General features: G+C 38.7%; 1 protein-coding gene across 1 annotated transcript; it reads right to left on the bottom strand.

Annotated features, from left to right (window-relative positions):
- Positions 1 to 622: 622 nt before the first annotated feature.
- TACC3 (transforming acidic coiled-coil containing protein 3) lies at positions 623 to 16,298 on the bottom strand. Its single transcript, XM_018088577.3, has 15 exons — positions 16,071 to 16,298; positions 15,786 to 15,931; positions 12,411 to 13,490; positions 11,284 to 11,383; positions 10,638 to 10,830; positions 9,672 to 9,724; positions 8,671 to 8,804; positions 7,921 to 8,032; positions 7,083 to 7,214; positions 5,086 to 5,162; positions 4,952 to 4,995; positions 3,779 to 3,939; positions 2,360 to 2,466; positions 2,044 to 2,164; positions 623 to 804 (listed from the first exon to the last, which is right to left on the bottom strand). The coding sequence occupies exons 1-15, from the start codon at positions 16,248 to 16,250 to the stop codon at positions 739 to 741; spliced, it is 2,706 nt and encodes a 901-aa protein (XP_017944066.1). The 5' UTR covers positions 16,251 to 16,298; the 3' UTR covers positions 623 to 738.
- Between the last annotated feature and the right edge of the window lie 2,716 nt (positions 16,299 to 19,014).

Below are 19,014 nucleotides of genomic sequence, written 5' to 3'. Positions count from 1 at the left end.
AGTAATATTAGAAGTAAAAAGCTGTAAGCTTGCCATGAGTCAACCCTGTTAATGTCTGTTAGGTAATAACATCTCATCTGAGATGTCTGCTATTGCCTAGAGCTGACTTCATCACAACCTATGACCTGCAGCCTACATCTCTCAAAGGTTTCCTCTACAAGCAGGATGAGGGAGCTCTTGACTGGGGACTTTAAAATCAATAGCATCAGACAGACTAATGACATGGAAAAACCCCACAGAGTAGCAAGCAATCAGTCCTGCTATTCAGCCCTCTGCTTAGCTTGTCTGCAAAAACAAAATCACTCCAGCTCCTCTTAAAGCACAAAATCAAACTGAAGTTCCAGTTTTGTTTTTTACATCAGTAAATACTTTATAGCACTTGTGACAGGTCCAGTTTTATTAGAGTCTTGTAACTCTGGAGTTCTTTAAGTGAGAGCAGAAAGTGCAGAATAGAGACATAGGGCCCATGAGGAGCCCCCACAGCAAAGCCAGATCAGGACTACAGAGGGAACAGACTGAAAGTATGACAATTAAAATTTTTCTTTTGAGTTACATGTAAAAATGGTGTGCAAGACATTGTTACTTAAGTTTACAGATGTTTCCACAAAAGATGCAGCCAATATGCCAGACAAGTGTGAATCAAAAATTTTATTTTTTTCCCACATACATAAAAAAGTGAGTAAACACACAAGACAGCAAGTCAGAGAAACTAAACATATTTACAAGACAGTAGAGATATCAATTTTTTTCTATCTTCGAGATCAAGTCATCACAGATTTTCGTTAGTTCATCATTTTCTTTAGTCTGTGGAAGAAAGAAAAGAGTGAGCTTCAGGTATGTCCAAACTGTGCTACCACCTTGTATTGAGTTCCAAGGAGACATGTTTGTCAGCAAATAGAACAGAAAGTGCATTTACAGGATAGTGACTTATGCAAATTTAAGGACAGTCTACTATGTCAAAGGGCACATGGCATCCTTGAGAGCCTCAGGAAATGAGCCAGAATCCACTAAACTGTTTCTACTTCTTCCAGACTTTCCCTAATACATGGAGAACAACTGATCCAGGGAAATGAGACTTTTCAGACTCAAAGTCTTTGTTAGGCACATGGAAATGCAAGACGACAACAGTTTAGATTTTAATCTTCACAAGACACTTCAAAATAATGCTTTTATACTTTCACTGAAAAGAATTACAATTTCCAGTTTGTAGAATTCCTTATATGGTCAAACCCTTTTAATAAGAATTAACATAAAGTATTACTGTATTTATGACAAGACCAAAACCAGTTCTGTGTTAAATGGCTTGTCTCATCTCTCCAGTTACAGGCTTACTGTTTCCTCAGCTATGCAAACCTTAGCTGTAAGCCTGAACATCAAAAAAAAAAATATGGGATTTTTCCATAATAGGAGTGTCAGCATTATCCATTTTTGAGTCTTCAGTGCTGGCAGAGACAACCATGACACGGGAAAACTGGATGCATTTCCAGCTGTGACTTTTAACCCTCAAAAAGCTTCTTCCTTTGAAGGGTTCCAACAAAGGAAACTGATGGCCCTTTACAAAACATTGTAAGACTTTACCTATGCAAAATGGAACAAAGTACAAGAATTAGTGGCCTGAACAATACTGAAGACTTCAGTCATATACAGTCAATCTGTATCAGTGCTAACAGCTAACATGTTCATGAACAAGTTGAACCAAAGAGTTATTCAAGATTTATTTCCAAATTCTGCTCTGTTTCATGTTTACTTGTTAGATCACCACCTCTTTCAGTAGTTCAGGTAATCTCCTGACACCTCCTCACTTCTACAATCCACCTATGGGAACAAACCTCGTGCTCCAAAAAAAATCTACACATACAGTTAAGTCCTGACATAATACAGTTGTGTCTTTGTTTTCAAAGCCTATTTCCCTCACCCTGCTAGGACAGCAGCCACCAAAACCAGCACAGTTAGCACAATTACTTCTAGCACTGATACAGGGGAGTTCTTGACCTAGTCTAAGGCAATAGCTTGAAGAGGCTCACCCGTGGCATTTTGACTAACCTTTTGTTCAAGGCTCCTCTCCAGAGACTGGTTCCTCATCTGTTCCTTGCGCAGAGTCGCTTGTAGCGCCGCAGCCTCTGACTCAGCCTTGTTCCGAATGTGGGCAATTTCTTCGTTTGCTCTGAAATGGTTGCAAGGTGGTGTCAATGCCCCCTTCAGTCAGCACAGCAAATCACACTACATGCTTGTACTTTTGACTAATCTCAAAATTAAACATATTTAAGACAAGTTCTGGTATTATTGAAACACATTCTGCAGCAACTGTGAGAAGTATATACTTCACTCCCAGTACTTGCCTTCTTGACACGGTACTTACCGCTGCAGCTTTTCCTCTGCATGTGCCTTTAGTGCCTGATACCGCTGCTCTTCTTTTTTAATTCTAGCCAAGTAGTCCTCAGCACATTTTTTCAAAAGTTCTTCATTCTGTCCCAAAAACCAAGAACCTTAGTCAGCTTTTTATGTGCCAGTAGATGAAGAGTCTCTCCACCTGACAAATGGGCTGTTTGAATACACCCGAGTGGCAGTATTTGCTCACCAGGGTAGCAGGAACAGCTGTGAAGTCCCACAGACCTACACAGACTAAAATGGCTCCTTTCAACCACCTGAACTTTGCAAACTAAGATTTATTCACCCTGTGTCCCTCCCAATACATTATTTAGTAGCAAACTGTAGTAAAGGCGAAGGTCACTAAAACTACAGTCACTGGTTGGCTTTGTTGTTTTCTTTTTTTTTTAAATCATCTTTGTCTTAAGCTGCAATTGTCCAAAGAATAGCTACAAATCCAACTTCTTCAGACAACCCATGAAAAGATTCAGGCTGTGGACCCCAATGTAAATTAATACAATATTAACAGCAAGAAAGTTACATTGCTAGGCACACTATGAAGATATTTTATTAGCTATTATAGAAAGTTGGAACTGTTTGAAACAAGTGCTAAGACTCCCTACTAATTGCAGCTCTTGAATTTAGCAACTTTGTTTCCAAGTTTGTTTCTGTGCCAAGGAAAGGGTTTCTGAATTTAGGGTAGAAATGGAAGGGACACAAGATGAAGGAAGTCTAAGAAGAAACTAAAGTTTTAACACAGTCATCCTGCCTGTTTCTCAAACCTAGACTACCATGAAACTTGTAATAGGCTAGTTATAAGCTTGAGTTTAAGGATAACTGAATGAAAAAATTTGAAGGCGCTTTTTTTAAATGTCAGCTGAATCAATTTTCATGCATTTTATGCAGTAAGAAGCCATAGCTTATGTTCCTCATTAGCTTCCTTCCTCCAGCCTCTGAAGAAGCTGCAGAATGAAGGCCTGATTTTAGCTTTAACAAAAACCACAACTTAGTAAAGAGCATACAATGAACTATTATCAATCTGACTTGTAATAGCAAACCTTCTTCAACATCCATTCAACATGATGTAAGGAAAACAAGCTGCTCCTGTGCAGTAGTTGCTACATTAGGGTGTCTCTATGATAAACAAAAATGACATGTGTGCAGCAAGAACCAGCTCACTTCTGTTTGAAGAAACTTTGGCTTCTAACAGATGTCATTATTATACTTTAAGTCACTACTAAATACAACAAGCTAGTAATTTTTTATCATCTTTAAAGAAAGAACTTAGTACCCAGTTTTCCAGGTAGTGCCTATACTCGCTAATTAATGGCTGCTTCTGAAATTCCACTATTTCCTCTCCACTAAATCTCATTTATCTTGAAGGATATTATTTGCATTATAGCATCCTTACTCTGTGGTAACCCTCTAGTGCCTCTTTCTGCTTTTCAAGTCGTTTGAAGAGTTCAGAGAAAGACTTTTCCATGGAGTTGAGATCTGATAAAGCTTGCTGCTTCTCCTCCATCAGCTTCTGCATTTCTTTCCTTGAGATTTCCTTCTGCTTCTGAGAGTCCTCTAGAGAAAGTGGAGTTAACTCGTTACAGTTATTGCATTAGCATAAAACTAGTTCCATAGAATAGACAGATAGCAGCCCCCATGCCTTCAATTCTTGCTCTTAAAGCACAAAGGGTTTCACAACGTAGCCTCTCATCTGGAAAGATACCACATGTGTGCTTTTAAGAAAGAAGTCCTTGTCTATTTGCTACATGCTACCTCACACGGAAATTAAGGCCATTAAACACTGATGACAAGGTGTTGGCCTAAAGCACTGTCTCTCCTGCAATGTAGTCAAAACACTTCACCCGAGTTTACCATAACAGGAGCCTCAAATGTTGTGATAGAAGCAAAGAATTCAAAAATATTTGTTTTCATTAAAACATACACAATAGTTGGAAGATCTGAAGAAGACTGGGTTAACAAGTCAAACTAACATAGCAAACCTTAGCAGACCTGAGCTACGTTTCCCACAGGCTTAAAGAAGCACAAAAAAGCTAGCACAATATTCAGTCTTCTTAAAGAACTAAATTCAAACAAGGCATAGATGTGTCTATTCAGCTTTGAACTAAGAAAATGCACCTATACAACGAGAGTTTCACTATATGTCTTTCCTAGTTTTGAAGCCACAAACTTGACTGAAGCAAAGGCTGGGTCTGTCCAGCAAGTACTCCCAGTTATATCTCGCCACTTAAACGATGTCAGATAATAAGCAGTTAACACAAAGTGCTGACAACCAGATCTGCCAGCTTTAATGAAGCAACAACTCACACTCCACTGGAGAATAAGAAAAAGTCAAATGTGTTCATGCCTGATTCAGGAACTCATTGCTACCTACCAAGTGATATCATGTCTGTATGAATGTGCATAAAATTGTTAGTCTAACTATCTTGTCAGAAACCTTACACTCACCCTGGAAGCACTTGAAATATTAATCTCATCACAGGTGAAAGAGTACTAACCCCACTTAGTCACCCTAGGCTAAGCAGGCCCCAGCCCCTCAAGGCATTCAAAGTGTAAATTAGGAACTTACCCATAACTTGTGTTATTGTCTGTTCAAACTCAGCAACTATTTTTCTAAAAACCATGAAAAAAAAATGTTGAACATATGTTAGAAAAAGCATCTGGAGTAAATAAGTAGATATAAAAGTCAGGACAGGTTCATACCCCATTTCCTGGTACTCCATATAAAGCTTATTATACTTGTTTTTCCATTTCTCAGTCTCCATCTCTTTCTCCTGAACCTGTGAGGGTGAAAAAGTAAACCTTCACTTCTTGCACAGGAAGAGATAAAAATATTTGATACTAAAAACAGTCTGAAGGGCAGTTTAGGTATACTTATAACCCAACATGGAGAGAGATAAGTTCCAATTGATTAGCAGAATCAAAATTGTTTCATTACAAACTTGACTTAAATAAGCTTTAGATTGATACATATTATTTTGCATACATGATAACCACTATGTCTTCATCATACTTAATATGTCTTCAAAAGGCAAGATCAACCTCTTGGCTACTCTTACTCACTGTATATGCAGATCATTAAAATTTCTGAAAGAACAAAACTGGCCAAGGAACATTCTCTCAAATAAGAGACATATTTCTCTCCTCTTTACAAGGTAGACAAAAAAAAAAGCATGACACAAACCTGTTAATCTTAACACGAGAGAAAAAAATACCAGAAGCCTATTCAAGATCAAGTTGCTGTTTGGAGCAATTTATGTTCAACACCAAAGCTGGAAACATGGTAGGGGGAGGATTAAAAGATTCTTCAACTCATTTAAGAATAATCATACCCATTTCACATCAGCTGAATTAAAGCAGAGCTCACAGTAAAAATATTAAGCAGCATAAGCACTCTTTGCCAAATGCCAAGACTGCTAATTTTGCCCCAAAACTGCACAGTACACTGTAGTACACTCATTTCCAGTATTTATTTTGGAGCAGACTAATTTTAAATTTATTGAAATATTTCAGATGACAGGAAGAGGGGCACAAGTGAAAATAGAATGTACAAAAACTAAAGAGGAAGGAGTAGTGATAGTTATGCTAGAAACAAATGTTACAAAAGCAAAAATATGTGAAGATGGAAACACGCTAGAAACTTTCACTTGCAAGCTCAGAAATGGTTCAGTAGACCCCAAGAAAGCACTTTCCTAAGTGCTGTATTTGCTTGGAAGGAAAATAGATTTTCCCTTTTCTCCTACTCTCGACTTGTTTCAGACAAAAAAAAAAATAAATCTTAAAATTTATTTTATCTTCCTTTAAAGTTAATATAGTAAATTCCAAGCCTTTTTACTTGTTTAAGTTACACAGCTGGAGCCATCCAGTCGCACCTATAATTATATTTGCATGTGTAAAACAGTTCTTTCAAACAAGAAATTAGAGCAGCAATTTTAAGATATTACAAGCTTTCCCCCTTCCTACCATATATAAATTCTTTATTTTAGATCAATGCACTAAAAGGTGTCCCTTGCTGCCTGCAGTACAGCAGTCAGGAATTTTGATGCTCCATTTTTTGCTCAAGTTAATTTTGAAGTGACATGATTAGCTTTAAGGGCATTTAAGCTTAGATACTCCTCTTACATTATTTAGTGTTTGTAAAGTTACATAACCCAGAAGCCATAATGAATCAAGCACTCAAATTTTTTAAGTGAGTGGGCACACAAATCTTGCATCAGTAAGCAAATGGGGGTTTAAAGACAACTTCTGTAGTTCCAGAATATGCTTGAAATCCTATCAACTTCTTATTTCCCTCCCCCATTAATATCTTTCTCCTCCAGAGTGAGCTCCAGATCTCACCTTCACTTTGTTAGCTGGACATACTGTTGTGCCTTCAGGTCCCACAAAAAAAAGACTCGATCACAGCACTGAACAGAAAATATTCAGATCACTGATGTTAAGCCTGCCCATCCCATCTGATAACACGTGCTGACCAGTTCTAAGGCAGAACCTAACTAGAAATGAAGTTTAACCTATTTTATTAGGTATTAGTTCTCAGGAGTTTTATTCCCACAGTTCCCATCAAGAACACAGCTTTTCAGAGTGAGATGCCTATGTCAAGTATGATGAGAAGACCTACAAAGTAGAGACTTATCCCAGATAATCTAAACAAAGGGAATTTCCAAGCTATGCCAAGTTCAGCTTTGCAAGGGCCACCATACCATTGCATCCATGTCTTTTTGGCTGTATTTCAGCACATCTATAATAGCATCCACAGCAGTGTCTGTAGAAGCAGCAAAAGGGACTGGAGGAACATCACCACTCAGGGAGTCTGGAATTAGGGGACCTGTGTCCTGTAAAGAGAGAAAAAAAAAAAAAAAAGGAAAGTTTCAAGAGTCCTTGATTAGTGCCATTGATTAGATCTATGTACATAATTCAATGCTAAGTCAACACAGATTACTTTAACACACAAAATACCTCCGTAACTTTCTTACTTTAAAGGTAACTACATGGTTCTAAAAGACATCTACACGGTGCAACCAGAACTGCTATCCACCAATTACAGCTATCAAAAGATGCTACAAAGCAGATGACACCACACTGTTCTCCACAAGCAAAAAAAAGACCATTTCAGGATGAACTGCTGTGTGCAGATCTGTCCACAAAAGGCTGTTCAAGCTATAAACCATAGACTATAAAGCATTGAGTTTAATCAAAGTGCAACTAAAAAGCAAGTTTCTCTTTTGTGGCTTCACTTGCATTAAAAAAAAAAAATAATTGCCTTACTAAAGCATTCTTAAAAACAGCTCAAGTTCTCCTAGACCATATGCAATGGCACCAGTTTTCACCAAAAAAAAATTTAATACTTAAGAAAATGAAGTCCATCAAAAAGTTCAACTTTGATATAAGTGAGTATCCAACCTGGTTTAAGACAAGAGTTTAAATAAACATTTATCACATTCTGTGATCTTTAAAGTATCTGCATAAGTCTCGAGAACCTAGGCTATCCCTTTCCCAAAATACCAACATGAAACCTGATAGCACTGTAGGCACCCTTACAGAAGTTGTAAATGTCCCCAGAAGATCTAGTCCTTTTGGTTTTTCTTCATTTTGAAGACTCACTAGAGGCTTTTCAGGTTCCTCAAGCAATTTATTTAAATCAGGAACAGGACTAAAAATAAACAAACATACATCATTAAATTCAAGTGCTGCCTTTCCTTGTAAAGCTCCTGTACCAGCAATAGTGTGCCCAGCAGGACCAGGGCACTACAAGAGGCCACACAAATCCTGTGTTCAGTTTTGGGCCCCTCACTACAAGACACTGGGGTACTGGAGCAAGTCCAGAGAAGGGTACAGAGCTGGAGAAGGGTCTGAAACAAAAGTCTGATGAGGAGAGGTTGAGGGAGTTGGGGGTGTTCAGCCTGAAGAAGAGGAGGCTCAGGGGAGACCATCTCACTCTTTACAACAATCTGAAAGGAGGTTGTAGCCAGGGGGGTGTTGGTCTCTTCCCCCAAGGAACAAGACTAGATGAAACAGCCCCAAGTTGCACCAGGGGAGGTTTAGATTGGACATTAGGTGAAATTTCTTCACTGAAAAGGTGATCAAGCATTGGAACAGGCTGCCCAGGGAAGTGATGGAGTCACTATCCCTGGAGAAATTTAAAAGACATGTAGATGTGGCACTTGGAGACACATTTTAGAGGTAGACTCACGAATGCTGGATTAACTGTTGGACTTGATCTGGAAGTTCTTTTCCAATCTAAACAACTCTGATCTTATGTACTACAGCCTAGACTAAGTCAATACCTACCTCTGCTGAGGTGGAGCTGTGATGACACTTTCATTTGTTTCAATCAATTTCTGGTACTGTTTTCTCGGACTGTCTCTCAGTAGAGGGTCAAACTTCAAATACAGTGACTGTTTTCTTAAGGCTGACTCTTTGAACTGAAGGAAAATAGGCATAAACTGGCAGATATGCTGTTTCAGAGCATAACACACACATCCCACACACACACACAAACAATCCTCTGGAGAGTGGGTGAGCCTGTTCTTCAGTGGCCAGAGCATTGTTCTCAAGAGAAAAATTACATAAGAGAACTCTGTGCCCACATGATTAAGTCCTTATGTAATATCAAGTGAACTCGATCTGCTCACAGACAGAATCAAAAGGGCAAACATTTATGAACTACTCAAAACCAGCAGAAGACACTGAAAGGGGAGGATAGTATTGTAAGCTGAAGGAACAGTGTATGTCATTCACAGAAAATAATAAGGACAAACACAGCATGACCAAAACCAACTCCAATTCAGTGTATTCACTGTACATTCAGGGCTACTCTTACTCTGGACCCAAGCAGGAGAAAGAATAATGAAGCTGAACTGATTAAAACATGACATGCCCAATTTAGAGACAAATTTCCTGAAACTGGCCATAAAGCAAAAAAGAGTTTAAAAATATTTTTGAAAAAATGATCTTGCACTTTCAATGCATCATGTTGTTCTTGCAACCACCAGAAGTGAAACACCATCCACACTGCTTTCACTGCTATTAAAGAAAAAACAGCACCTTTGCAAACTGAAAGCAAGAGATCTCTAATTTTCAGTTCAATTGCTTATAAATACATTTCCTTTCCACCACCACCCCCTGCCCAGCCTTGTCACCACAATTCCTTTGGAACAGAACCTGTATTTCTGCAGACAATTCAAAGTGAAGTTATTTCACAAAAACATTTAAGGTTTCACAGTTTCACCTTTGCTTTCCCTCCCCACCCTGCCAGGGAAGCAAACAAAACATTTCAATGTCATACTTACTGATGAAGTCCCAAATTGTTCCAGATAGTCTATTTCTATGCCCGTTCCTAGGACTGGAAAAAAACAGAAAAGGTACAATGAAGATATCATATGGTCTTACCACAGACAGAAACAAATGGATATGTGTATAAAGCAAATACTGCTTTCGTTCTCATGAGTTCTAGTTCTTCACTTCTGTAAGTATATGCAGAATTTAACACAGCTGAAGAACTTCTGTTGTTCTGTGGTTAAAGTGACAAGCACACTCAGATATTCTACTATTTTTCACAATGCCCCAAGAAAGACTACAGCTGTCAGTCTCACTATTAAAACTGGTCCACAGCTCAGACTTGAACAATGAAGTTATAGCCATTTCCCAACATACTGATTCCACTCCACTCTGAAGGTCAATGACAGACTGCACTGCAGTGAAATAATTTCCTCATCCTTCCACACAATGCTTCTACAAGGAATAACCCCACCAAGTGGTCAAGTCACAGCTGTGTAGGAAGCTTTCAAGACAAGCATGCCAGTGCAGAAAGACCATCCACATCGTAATATGAAACCAGTATTCAAGTAGTGCTAAGACTGCAGTAATCTACAAGACTCACAACTACAGACAGTTACATTGCTTTCAGTTTACAAAGGCTTTAATACTAGAAATTATTTTGAAGGAGTGCTTTTTCAGCACAGAAAACTGCCACAGAAACTCTAAACAGATTGTTTCTGTACCAGCCTAAATTTTATCCTCCCAGACAGCTGAACACTAATACCCAGCTTTGTGAACTTAGCTTAAAGCAGAGAAAGTTAGAAATAGGCTTAGGTACTTTTCCCAGCACTGCTAGTTATTGTAGGCTTTGCAGTCCTTTCAGAAGTGTAGAATAAGAGACAAAACTAAAATCCATGCCAAAACTGAGCTAGAAAAATATATACACACAGGTTATTGTAACATTATATTTTCAGTCTGTTTTAAAGAAATGCCCTTACCCTCAGATGATGGTCTGAAGAATTCTTCAGGTTCAGCATCAGGTGTCTCCTCAACTGCTGTTATTTCAGTTCTGTGGGAAAGAGGTTTAACTTCTGCAGACACTGCCTTTTTTCCACTGTCAGAGGAAACCAAATTATCTTGAGAGGGGACATTATGAGCTGAAGACATTTTAGATGCGTCCATTTGCTCCTCCTGATGAGAAAAAACACAATCTTTTACTGTTAAAATAATTACTTAAATGTAATGAAAATCATTATAATGATCAAATTGGTTTGTCATAAATTAGCTGGGTAGCCAACATAATGAAACAAGGGTTCACAGGCATAGAAATTAAACTCCCAACACTGAGCTCATATTATACAGGAGTCACTTTTGTTTTTATAGTCCACACCCTTATGTTTGTCCTTATATGTGACTGCTGATCAAAAAAGATACTAAATATCAAGGTACCAATTTGGCTGTCTCTGATGTTACCTTCAAAAGACAAGTCCACACAGTTGATACTCCTTTTAGAGTTGCTAAAGATGCATAAACCCACTAATTCTTAGACAAAATATCAAAAATAGGTTTCATAAGATTAAGTCACTAAGTCAACTCTTCAATGAAACAACCTGGTAAGAACTGGCTGTCTTTGTTATACCTTACCATGTCTCTCTCTCCTGGAAATTCAGCTTCTGCTTGAACTCCTGGCTTCTCTTCTGGAGCTCTTGGCATGTCTTCTACCACACTCTGCTTAACAGTTTCCCTAAAGAAAGAAAAAAAAGAAAATCAAAATTTAAGTCACACAGGTCTGAATTCTATATTACCAAATACACTGAACAAAATTGCCTTCTTTGAGAGTTTTCACAACCCAGGAAGCTTTTTAGAGAGGGCAGGGATGTAAATTCACTGTCTTGCCTGCTGACAACTTAAGTGACAGAAAGCTCTCCCTCCATCAGAAGCAGTGTTATGTAGGAAGCAGAAAGTCAAAGTGCTATCACTTATTTCTATTCACTTAGCACTGTTCTCACATTTCCATTTGTTAGGTTCATTACTATTTTTTAATTAAAAGACAGGCTTTTTGTTTAATTAAGAACAGAATAAGAGCCTGCTCCTCTTCCCAAAGTTGTATTAGCGTAAAGCACAGAACTTCACTAGGGAAATCCAACACTTCAGTTTGCGCTGTCAGCAGTAAGTAAAACTTCTCACCTTGGTAAACAGTAACTGATCACATCACACAGGGAGCAAGAGAGCAAACATTTCTGTCAAAGGACCAACTTGTGCCAGTTCTGACTGTCTATAGCAACACTGACACTTTAATAACTAGATTTTCTAGGAAAGGCAGGTTCAGAGACAGGGCTTTCTATTGGAGATAGCATTTAGATACCAAGAACACACAGGGCAGAAACAGCACACCTCAGACCAGCAGAAAACAGAACTGCCTACTCCCTGGGCATTTGATTTAAAGACAGTAGCAGTCACCTGGTTCTCCACATTTTACTCTAATCTTGGAGGAGTGGGGAAAGAACCTTATGACCCAATGCTCCTTCCAGCTAAGCCTGTTCCCTCCCATTCTTCTAGATTTAACAACAACTTTTCCCTAAAGCTAGTCATCTTAGGATAGTCTCCCCAGTGAGATCTTTGCTGTTGCAACATAATTGTGTCAAAGATTACAACAGACTCAGTCAATGTTGGAGGGAAGAAGTCAAAGTAGGAATCAACTACCTAGATACTATCCACCTTTCCTCACATGGGTTTGAGGTGCTTCTGCATTTAGCTACACATTTACTTACAGATTTTTGGGTTCTGATTTTTCAGGAGTTTCAAAGGTACTTGAACAGTTATCCTGTTCCACTGGAAGAGGGTCCCTTCTTGAAGTGGTACTATCCTGCTCCTCTTGCAGGTGAACTTTCTGAGGGCTGGGCTTAGAACGAGGCGAGGTGGAAATTTTGGAGCCTCCTCCAAATGGATTGAAGTTTGGATCATCAAGTTTGTCCCAGTCAAACTTATAAGATGCTTTAGGAAGAGGGATTTCATCTTCCACATTACTTTTATTTTGCACTTCAATATTCTCTGGTTTTGTTTTGGTAACAGGAATTCTTTTGGAAGGTGGCTTAATTCCAGGTCTTTTACCTAGTTTCCTAGGAGGTGGTTTTTTAGCAGTGGCATTATCAAAGTCAAATTCCAGTTTTACTGGTCCAGCCTTGGGGACATCAGGCTTTTCTGCAGGCTTCCCTTTGGAGATGGTCAGATCTTCATCAGGCTTTGATTCTTCTGTGGAAGCTTTTTCTGCTACCAAAACATCCTGACACTTCGATTCCCCAGTTTTAAAAGGACCAGTTACATCAGAACTACTGGGACCTAAACTGTCAGGTAACTGTCCAGGAGGTGTAGGTGCCTCTGCTAATCCCACTGAATTATCAGTTTGGCTCACATCTGTGGAAGCAGGCTTCACACCCTGCTCAGAGTCACTGAGAGCTTGCTTAGGGGACAGTGTGGATTTATTAGACTCCAGCTCACTCAGTGCCGGTTTTCTTGCAGAGGATAAAGGCTTCTCTTCACTTAAACACTCTGTATTCACTGTGGTTGAAGCAGAAGGACCTGTATCTTCTGTCAGAAGAGAATCATTACTTTTTTCAGTAGTTTTCTTGGGGCTGCTAGTTACTTTTACAGGAGACTTCTGCAGATTTCCAGGAGAATAAGGCAACTGTGCTGAACTTTGGAAAGGATTGATGTCATCTAAGTTATCGAAATCAATACTGTAGGATCCTCGGCTCTTCACTGGCATCTCATCATCTGGGTAAGAAGCCACACTGACCTTCTCTGGCATTTGTGTATTGTCTGCTTCAGGCTCAATCTTTTGTTGACATGTGCTGCATTAAAAAAAGACCACACATACCATAGTTATTTTTCAGGCATCTCTTGAAGTTATCTTTAGAAAGATATTTGCACAAGTAGCTTTGCACACTCAGAATAATTTGCCTTTTTTTGCAATAAGTCAGCTGACAGCAAAATTGTATCGTAACAGCAAGAATTCAGTTGCCACCTGAACAGTCAGAAGTTACAAGCTCAGGTATACAAGAACTACAGGGAGATCAATCCTAGAAGTTATCCAGTGTTCTTAAGCTACCTGTTCTACACAGCTTTGTTATCTTATGACAGCCATTCCTGGAGACTGCTCTGCTCACCAGAGCATACAGACATTGCTCTTTTACTGGACAGAGAAACACACATTGCTTAGGAGAAGTTATTGACAGTAAGCAGCTCAAACGCAAGCACAGCTCCTGGTTCATCTTCGTGCAGATTCATCTCTGAGTCATGACAGACTCAAGTCTGGGACCAAACCAAGTCATGATTCAGGTTTTCCCATTCTAGTCATTCCTTTGTCTGGTCATTCTGGCAAGCATTTTCCTCCCAAAAGTATGCACCAGCATTTCACCTACGAGAGCCTACATACCAAAAGAGAACCTGGACTTCAGAAACTCCAAGCTCCCTAAAACAGTAGATCTGAAGAGCAGTGATATACAAGAAAATACTTCTTCAGCAAGAAAGTAAGACTCTCTAACAAAAGAAACAAGTTAAAGAGTTTGTGTACTCACTATTGCTAGGAATTCTACAAGTTATTGCTCTCCACTTCATTTCTTTAAACTCTACACAACTTCTGAGGTTTAGCCTCAGACTACAGAGAGTTAATCCATTACTTCCTGAAACAGGATTTCCTCCCATTGTTTTGTCCCTTCGTAAAGTTCTTATTTCTATGTGCCATCCTTATCTGCTGCAGAACAGAACACGATTAAAAGCCACTCACTAAAAACTCCACTTTGATAAACTCGAAAGCAAAGGCGGGAGATAAGAGCTGAAGTTCTTCTCACCCGGTTGGAGCGCCTCTTCCCTGCAATAGCTCAGCCCCAGGCTGCTCCGACTACTCAGGTCCCTCCCACTCTACTCTCCTTCAGTGTTTAACCTAATAAATGCCAGTCAAGAGTGAGATACCTGAAATGCCCATCACCTGTCAAAAGTGACACCCTTCAGCAACACTGAACCCTGCAGATTATCTGCTACAAACAAATCCTCACATTTTAAAATTAGAAAGGACAGTACAAGCAATGTGTTGACACATAATTATGCTCTAACTAAAACCAATTCAGTGCTGACCCTTTTAACTCACTTGAACTTTATAAGTACTAAATCTTTGTTTATTTGTGCAAGCAATGAGTTTGGGGCATAAATGACTAAGTCATTTAATTGTGGTGGTTAGCTCAGAAGTACTTTTCTAAACTAGACTACACATGGAAACAAACAGTTGAAGCAAATTTTTAAATTTAAAGAACATTTAAGTGTTCCCACCCTTCTCCTTTCCCTCCCTTACAAACAACAAAAATAGGGGTCAAATGAAAGTACTTCGTTGTTCAAAACAAACAAAAGTGTCTATTTGCTTGCCATCGGAAATTACAAGCCTCACATGTTTATACAAGTTTAAAGGAGGGGCAAAAAAAGTCAGTAACAAAAATATACATTGAGGTGTCCTAAACATTGTCATAGATACCCTCAAACTGAAACATGGTAGATTTTATGCTCCTCTCTAGACACCTTTCATGAGCCTCTTTGAGACTCAGGCTGCTAGACTATAAAGGCACATAAACTTGTTTATACTTGTGATTGATGTTATATTCACTTTGTGTTGCTAGGGTTTCTTTAATCTTAATACTCACTGAGTATTCAATTCAAGCTAACCCTTCAGAAGATTTATCTCTTCAGATTTTTCTCCTTAAAACACAACAGTACTTAACATACAACAGAAGATATTTTAAGGCTGAGCTTTAAAAATTAGCTTCAGAATAGTTGCATTGTCACATGAAAACTTTAAGAAACAGTTTTGTATTCTCTACCTAATGTATCTTTTCTCTTAAGCTATTTATCCATACCTTAAGTCATCTCTACGAAATCAGTTATAGAGGAATTAGAGTTCAGTATTCAACATTACAACTGAGATGAACTTTTCTTAAAAGTATTGACAGTTACCTTTGTAAAAGTTCATGCATCAGTCAGCATTAATTTTGGTCCTGTCACGTAGTTTACATTTTAACTCTACAGTTCTGTAATGCAGAAAAGTTAGCTTGAGCACATCCCACGTGGCTAATACAACTAGCAGTGAATTCATTACTCACTCAGCATCAGAGAGTGCACAAAAAACATCATCCACCGAGTCTTCACAGCAATCATCAAGTGTAAAAGCAGTCTCAAGTTTGTCTGTCATAGTAGGACTTAGGATTTTTCGAGTCTGAGGATCTCTTTGAGGAGTCTGAAAGGTTACCTTGAAGAAAGGGGGGGCAGGAGGAAGAAAAAGGGAAAACATGAGCACAATATTTTTCAAGCTCCAAATAGCTTATGCATTCGGTAGCAAAGACTACAGAAGGAGAAAGAATATAAGCAATACAAAAGCAAAAGTTTACCTTCATTGCTTTTGCCACACTTTTTGGTGGCAAGTTTTCTTTCTGGGACGGGCGTAGAATGGAAGGTCTCCCTGTAGGTTCTGGAGGCGCCAAGAAGAAGCCACAGTCATCTGCTGTTAGATCATCCTTAATGTTTCCTCCATTTTCTCCATTTTCTGCGTTTAAAATCTGCAGACTCATTCTAGAACATCAACAAACACAGCACCACAGCATGAATGAGAGGGTGTGGTCAGCCAGATGCATTTTTAGATAATGGAAGAAGTTGGCAGCCTGGCACCAGCTAGCAAACACTAACAGCTTCAAAGGAGTTCTGGAAGTAGGGAAAGTCTTCCTATGGAGAGGTGTATCTCAGAAGACTCAAAGTATCTAAATGCAGCAGTGCACAGCCTTTTTGGTAGGGGTCTGAGAGGTTAATTGTTGATAGTATGCCTTCCACAGTTCACATTATACTCTTACTAATTAAGCCACCATCCTTCAAAGGGAGCTCTGTCATCTACAACATTTCCTCATTCCCAAGCCCTTAAGCCAGCAGTGACGTACAGCCCTGTCTCCTGGAACAGGGTATCCAGCTAAGCAGAAGTACTTCTTCTGCAAGGGCCACATGACAATCACTTCCCTATTTTACTCACATGGTCTCATTATTGCATTGTACAGCAACAAACAGCAAAAACAGATTTCGTTAATTAGGGTGTGTTTAGGATCAGAGTCCTGAATCAAATTATTTAGCTTTTTCCTGCACACTCTGAGCACCTGCTGCTTTTGTAAAACACATAGTACTTAAAAATCCTTTGCAGCATAGACATTATTGCTATCAAATCTGGAAAAAAATGTCATTAAAAAGGTATTTCTTAAATATTGTTCTTATATTTCACAGGCACAAGCTTCAGTAGATCATATATGCTGATCTAATCTTACTAGTGTGAAGGACTTGAAACTAAAGCCTTTGCTGCAACTAAGATTAAGGATGAAAAATCAGAAATAGAGAAAGAACACATTTCAAATATGGCAGGCAAGTTATAGGTACTTGAACTTTGTCTACCTTTTATTCAAGTCTCTGCTGTTCTTAAAGGTTTGACACTAGCCCTCAGTGGTACTACAGCTGCTTTTTAAAAAAAGAAAGACAGAAAGCATGGTAAGGAAGATCTGAGTGTAATCACTGTCCACAAAGGATGACACTTGAGAAGTGCAGGTACTTATCTGAAAGACTGCTATCAAAGCAATTTATTTCATAAGAACTGATGTGTTATCTTGTAGCACCTATGCAAGATAATTGGTATCATCAAGTAGACAAGATGTTGGCTTCCTTCAACTGACAACCATTCCAAGGGATCTCAAACGCTTGATTTGACCAAATACCTAATCCTTATCTTCTTTTTCCAGATGAATTCAGAAAATCAGCTCAGGAAGACTAAAAGTGACTGTTTTCACTTGCATAAAGAGGTAACCAGAATACTCCAACTGAAAATCTTAAATCACATTTTCAATCTCATTACCCTTATGTATTTAAATTTCTGTATTTAGGCTTCTGTATACATTTCCTCACTCTTACATTAATCCTTACAGGAAAATTTGCTTCATACTCTCCACAGAACTCGGCTACTTTGTCTGCAAGCCTGACAACAGAACTTTTAATCAGCAATGGAATGCAAACAATGGCTACAGAAGCAATGGCATGCAAAGCATGCCTGTATTAGATATTTCTTCATTCCTTCTTTATTCATCATATTAATGCTTTAGCTCAAGTTATTCTGTATATAAAGTACTTTTACATAACCACTTGTAGAACTTGAAGTGAACTTTATTGCTTTCTTTCATTCCAAATTAAAATGAAGACAACAGATCAAGTGAATCTTTACAAACTAGTTTTTTGCTGTGATTACTTTAAAAACAACCGTAGGACATGATAAAGTTGTCAACACCTTCTAAAAACCCCATAAGTAGGGGAGGTTTACTTGCAGAATTTTTCAGCTTTCTCATTGAGATACTTGTACACCATTGCTAAACCAAATTCAGATCATTAAAATACCCAATAAATTGACACTATATACATACACCATATGTACTGAGAGTTTTAGATATTAAATCAAAAATTAAGTTTCTTTCCAGGATTAAGTCATTAAAAGCAATTCAGCATTTATTTAAAAAATTTGCGCTCAACATTTGATCTAAATCGTACTTCGCAAGTTCCTTAGCTAGTAGCTATGATAAAGCGAAAGGAGAAGGGAGGTTTTATTCATATCTTTGTTTAAAGTGGTCAGTGTCCAAGGCAAGCATTGTGAAAGGCAGCAGGTTTTCCCACTAGAGCAAAACAGAGTTCAGGGCCAGGTTGGACAGGACCTTTACCAACCTGATCTAGTGGAAGGCGTCCCTGCCCCAGCAGGGGGTTTGGAATTAGATGATCTTCAAGGTCCCTTTTAATGCAAACAATTCCATGATTCTATTAAAGTTCACAAAAACAAATATTTTTCTAAAGCTAGGAGCAGTTTTATCCTGGCACAAGCAGTAACCTGTCATTCGGTATTTGAGAATAAGCATAAATTCAGTGACATCAGGTACCTATAATTTGTAAAGTGGGGGCTTCACGGCAAGAACCTGTTATTTAACGAATACAGGGCAAAACATCCAAAACACCAACATGGTCTCCAATGCCTGAAAAAGCCACTGAACAAGCAGGGCAAGGATGGAATTCTTCTACTCAATTATCCTTCTGAACTCCTCCAGCAGCAGAAATGCAGAGCTCTCACTCATGGCAAAGTAACTTAGTACGTGCTGTGAATATTTCCATACAAATTGACACAGAGCTGACTGTTATATATACACATATATGTTTAGCGCAAACATATTCAGAACAAATAAACACTCTCCTGGTTATCCGACTCACTCTATCACCTTCCCCTGACTGCAGGGGAGGAGCAGCAAGGCCGGGGAAGGTTGTGCCGGCTCT

The sequence above is a fragment of the Manacus vitellinus genome, unplaced genomic scaffold (assembly GCF_001715985.3).
Source record: "Manacus vitellinus isolate BGI_N305 unplaced genomic scaffold, ASM171598v3 scaffold_0_pilon, whole genome shotgun sequence".
Lineage (NCBI taxonomy): Eukaryota > Metazoa > Chordata > Aves > Passeriformes > Pipridae > Manacus > Manacus vitellinus.
Note: the sequence above shows the minus strand (reverse complement) of the source record. Positions and strands in the feature narration are given on the sequence as shown.

What these genes read in the sequence shown, in the direction of transcription:
- TACC3 (XM_018088577.3), bottom strand. Translation starts at nt 16,250, where the DNA reads ATGAGTCTGCAGATTTTAAACGCAGAAAATGGAGAAAATGGAGGAAAC. An exon ending in GTGTGGCAAAAGCAATGAAG is followed by an intron (nt 15,932 to 16,070) that starts GTAAACTTTTGC and finishes CCTTTCTTCAAG; the next exon opens with GTAACCTTTCAGACTCCTCA. An exon ending in TGTGCACTCTCTGATGCTGA is followed by an intron (nt 13,491 to 15,785) that starts GTGAGTAATGAA and finishes TTTTTAATGCAG; the next exon opens with CACATGTCAACAAAAGATTG.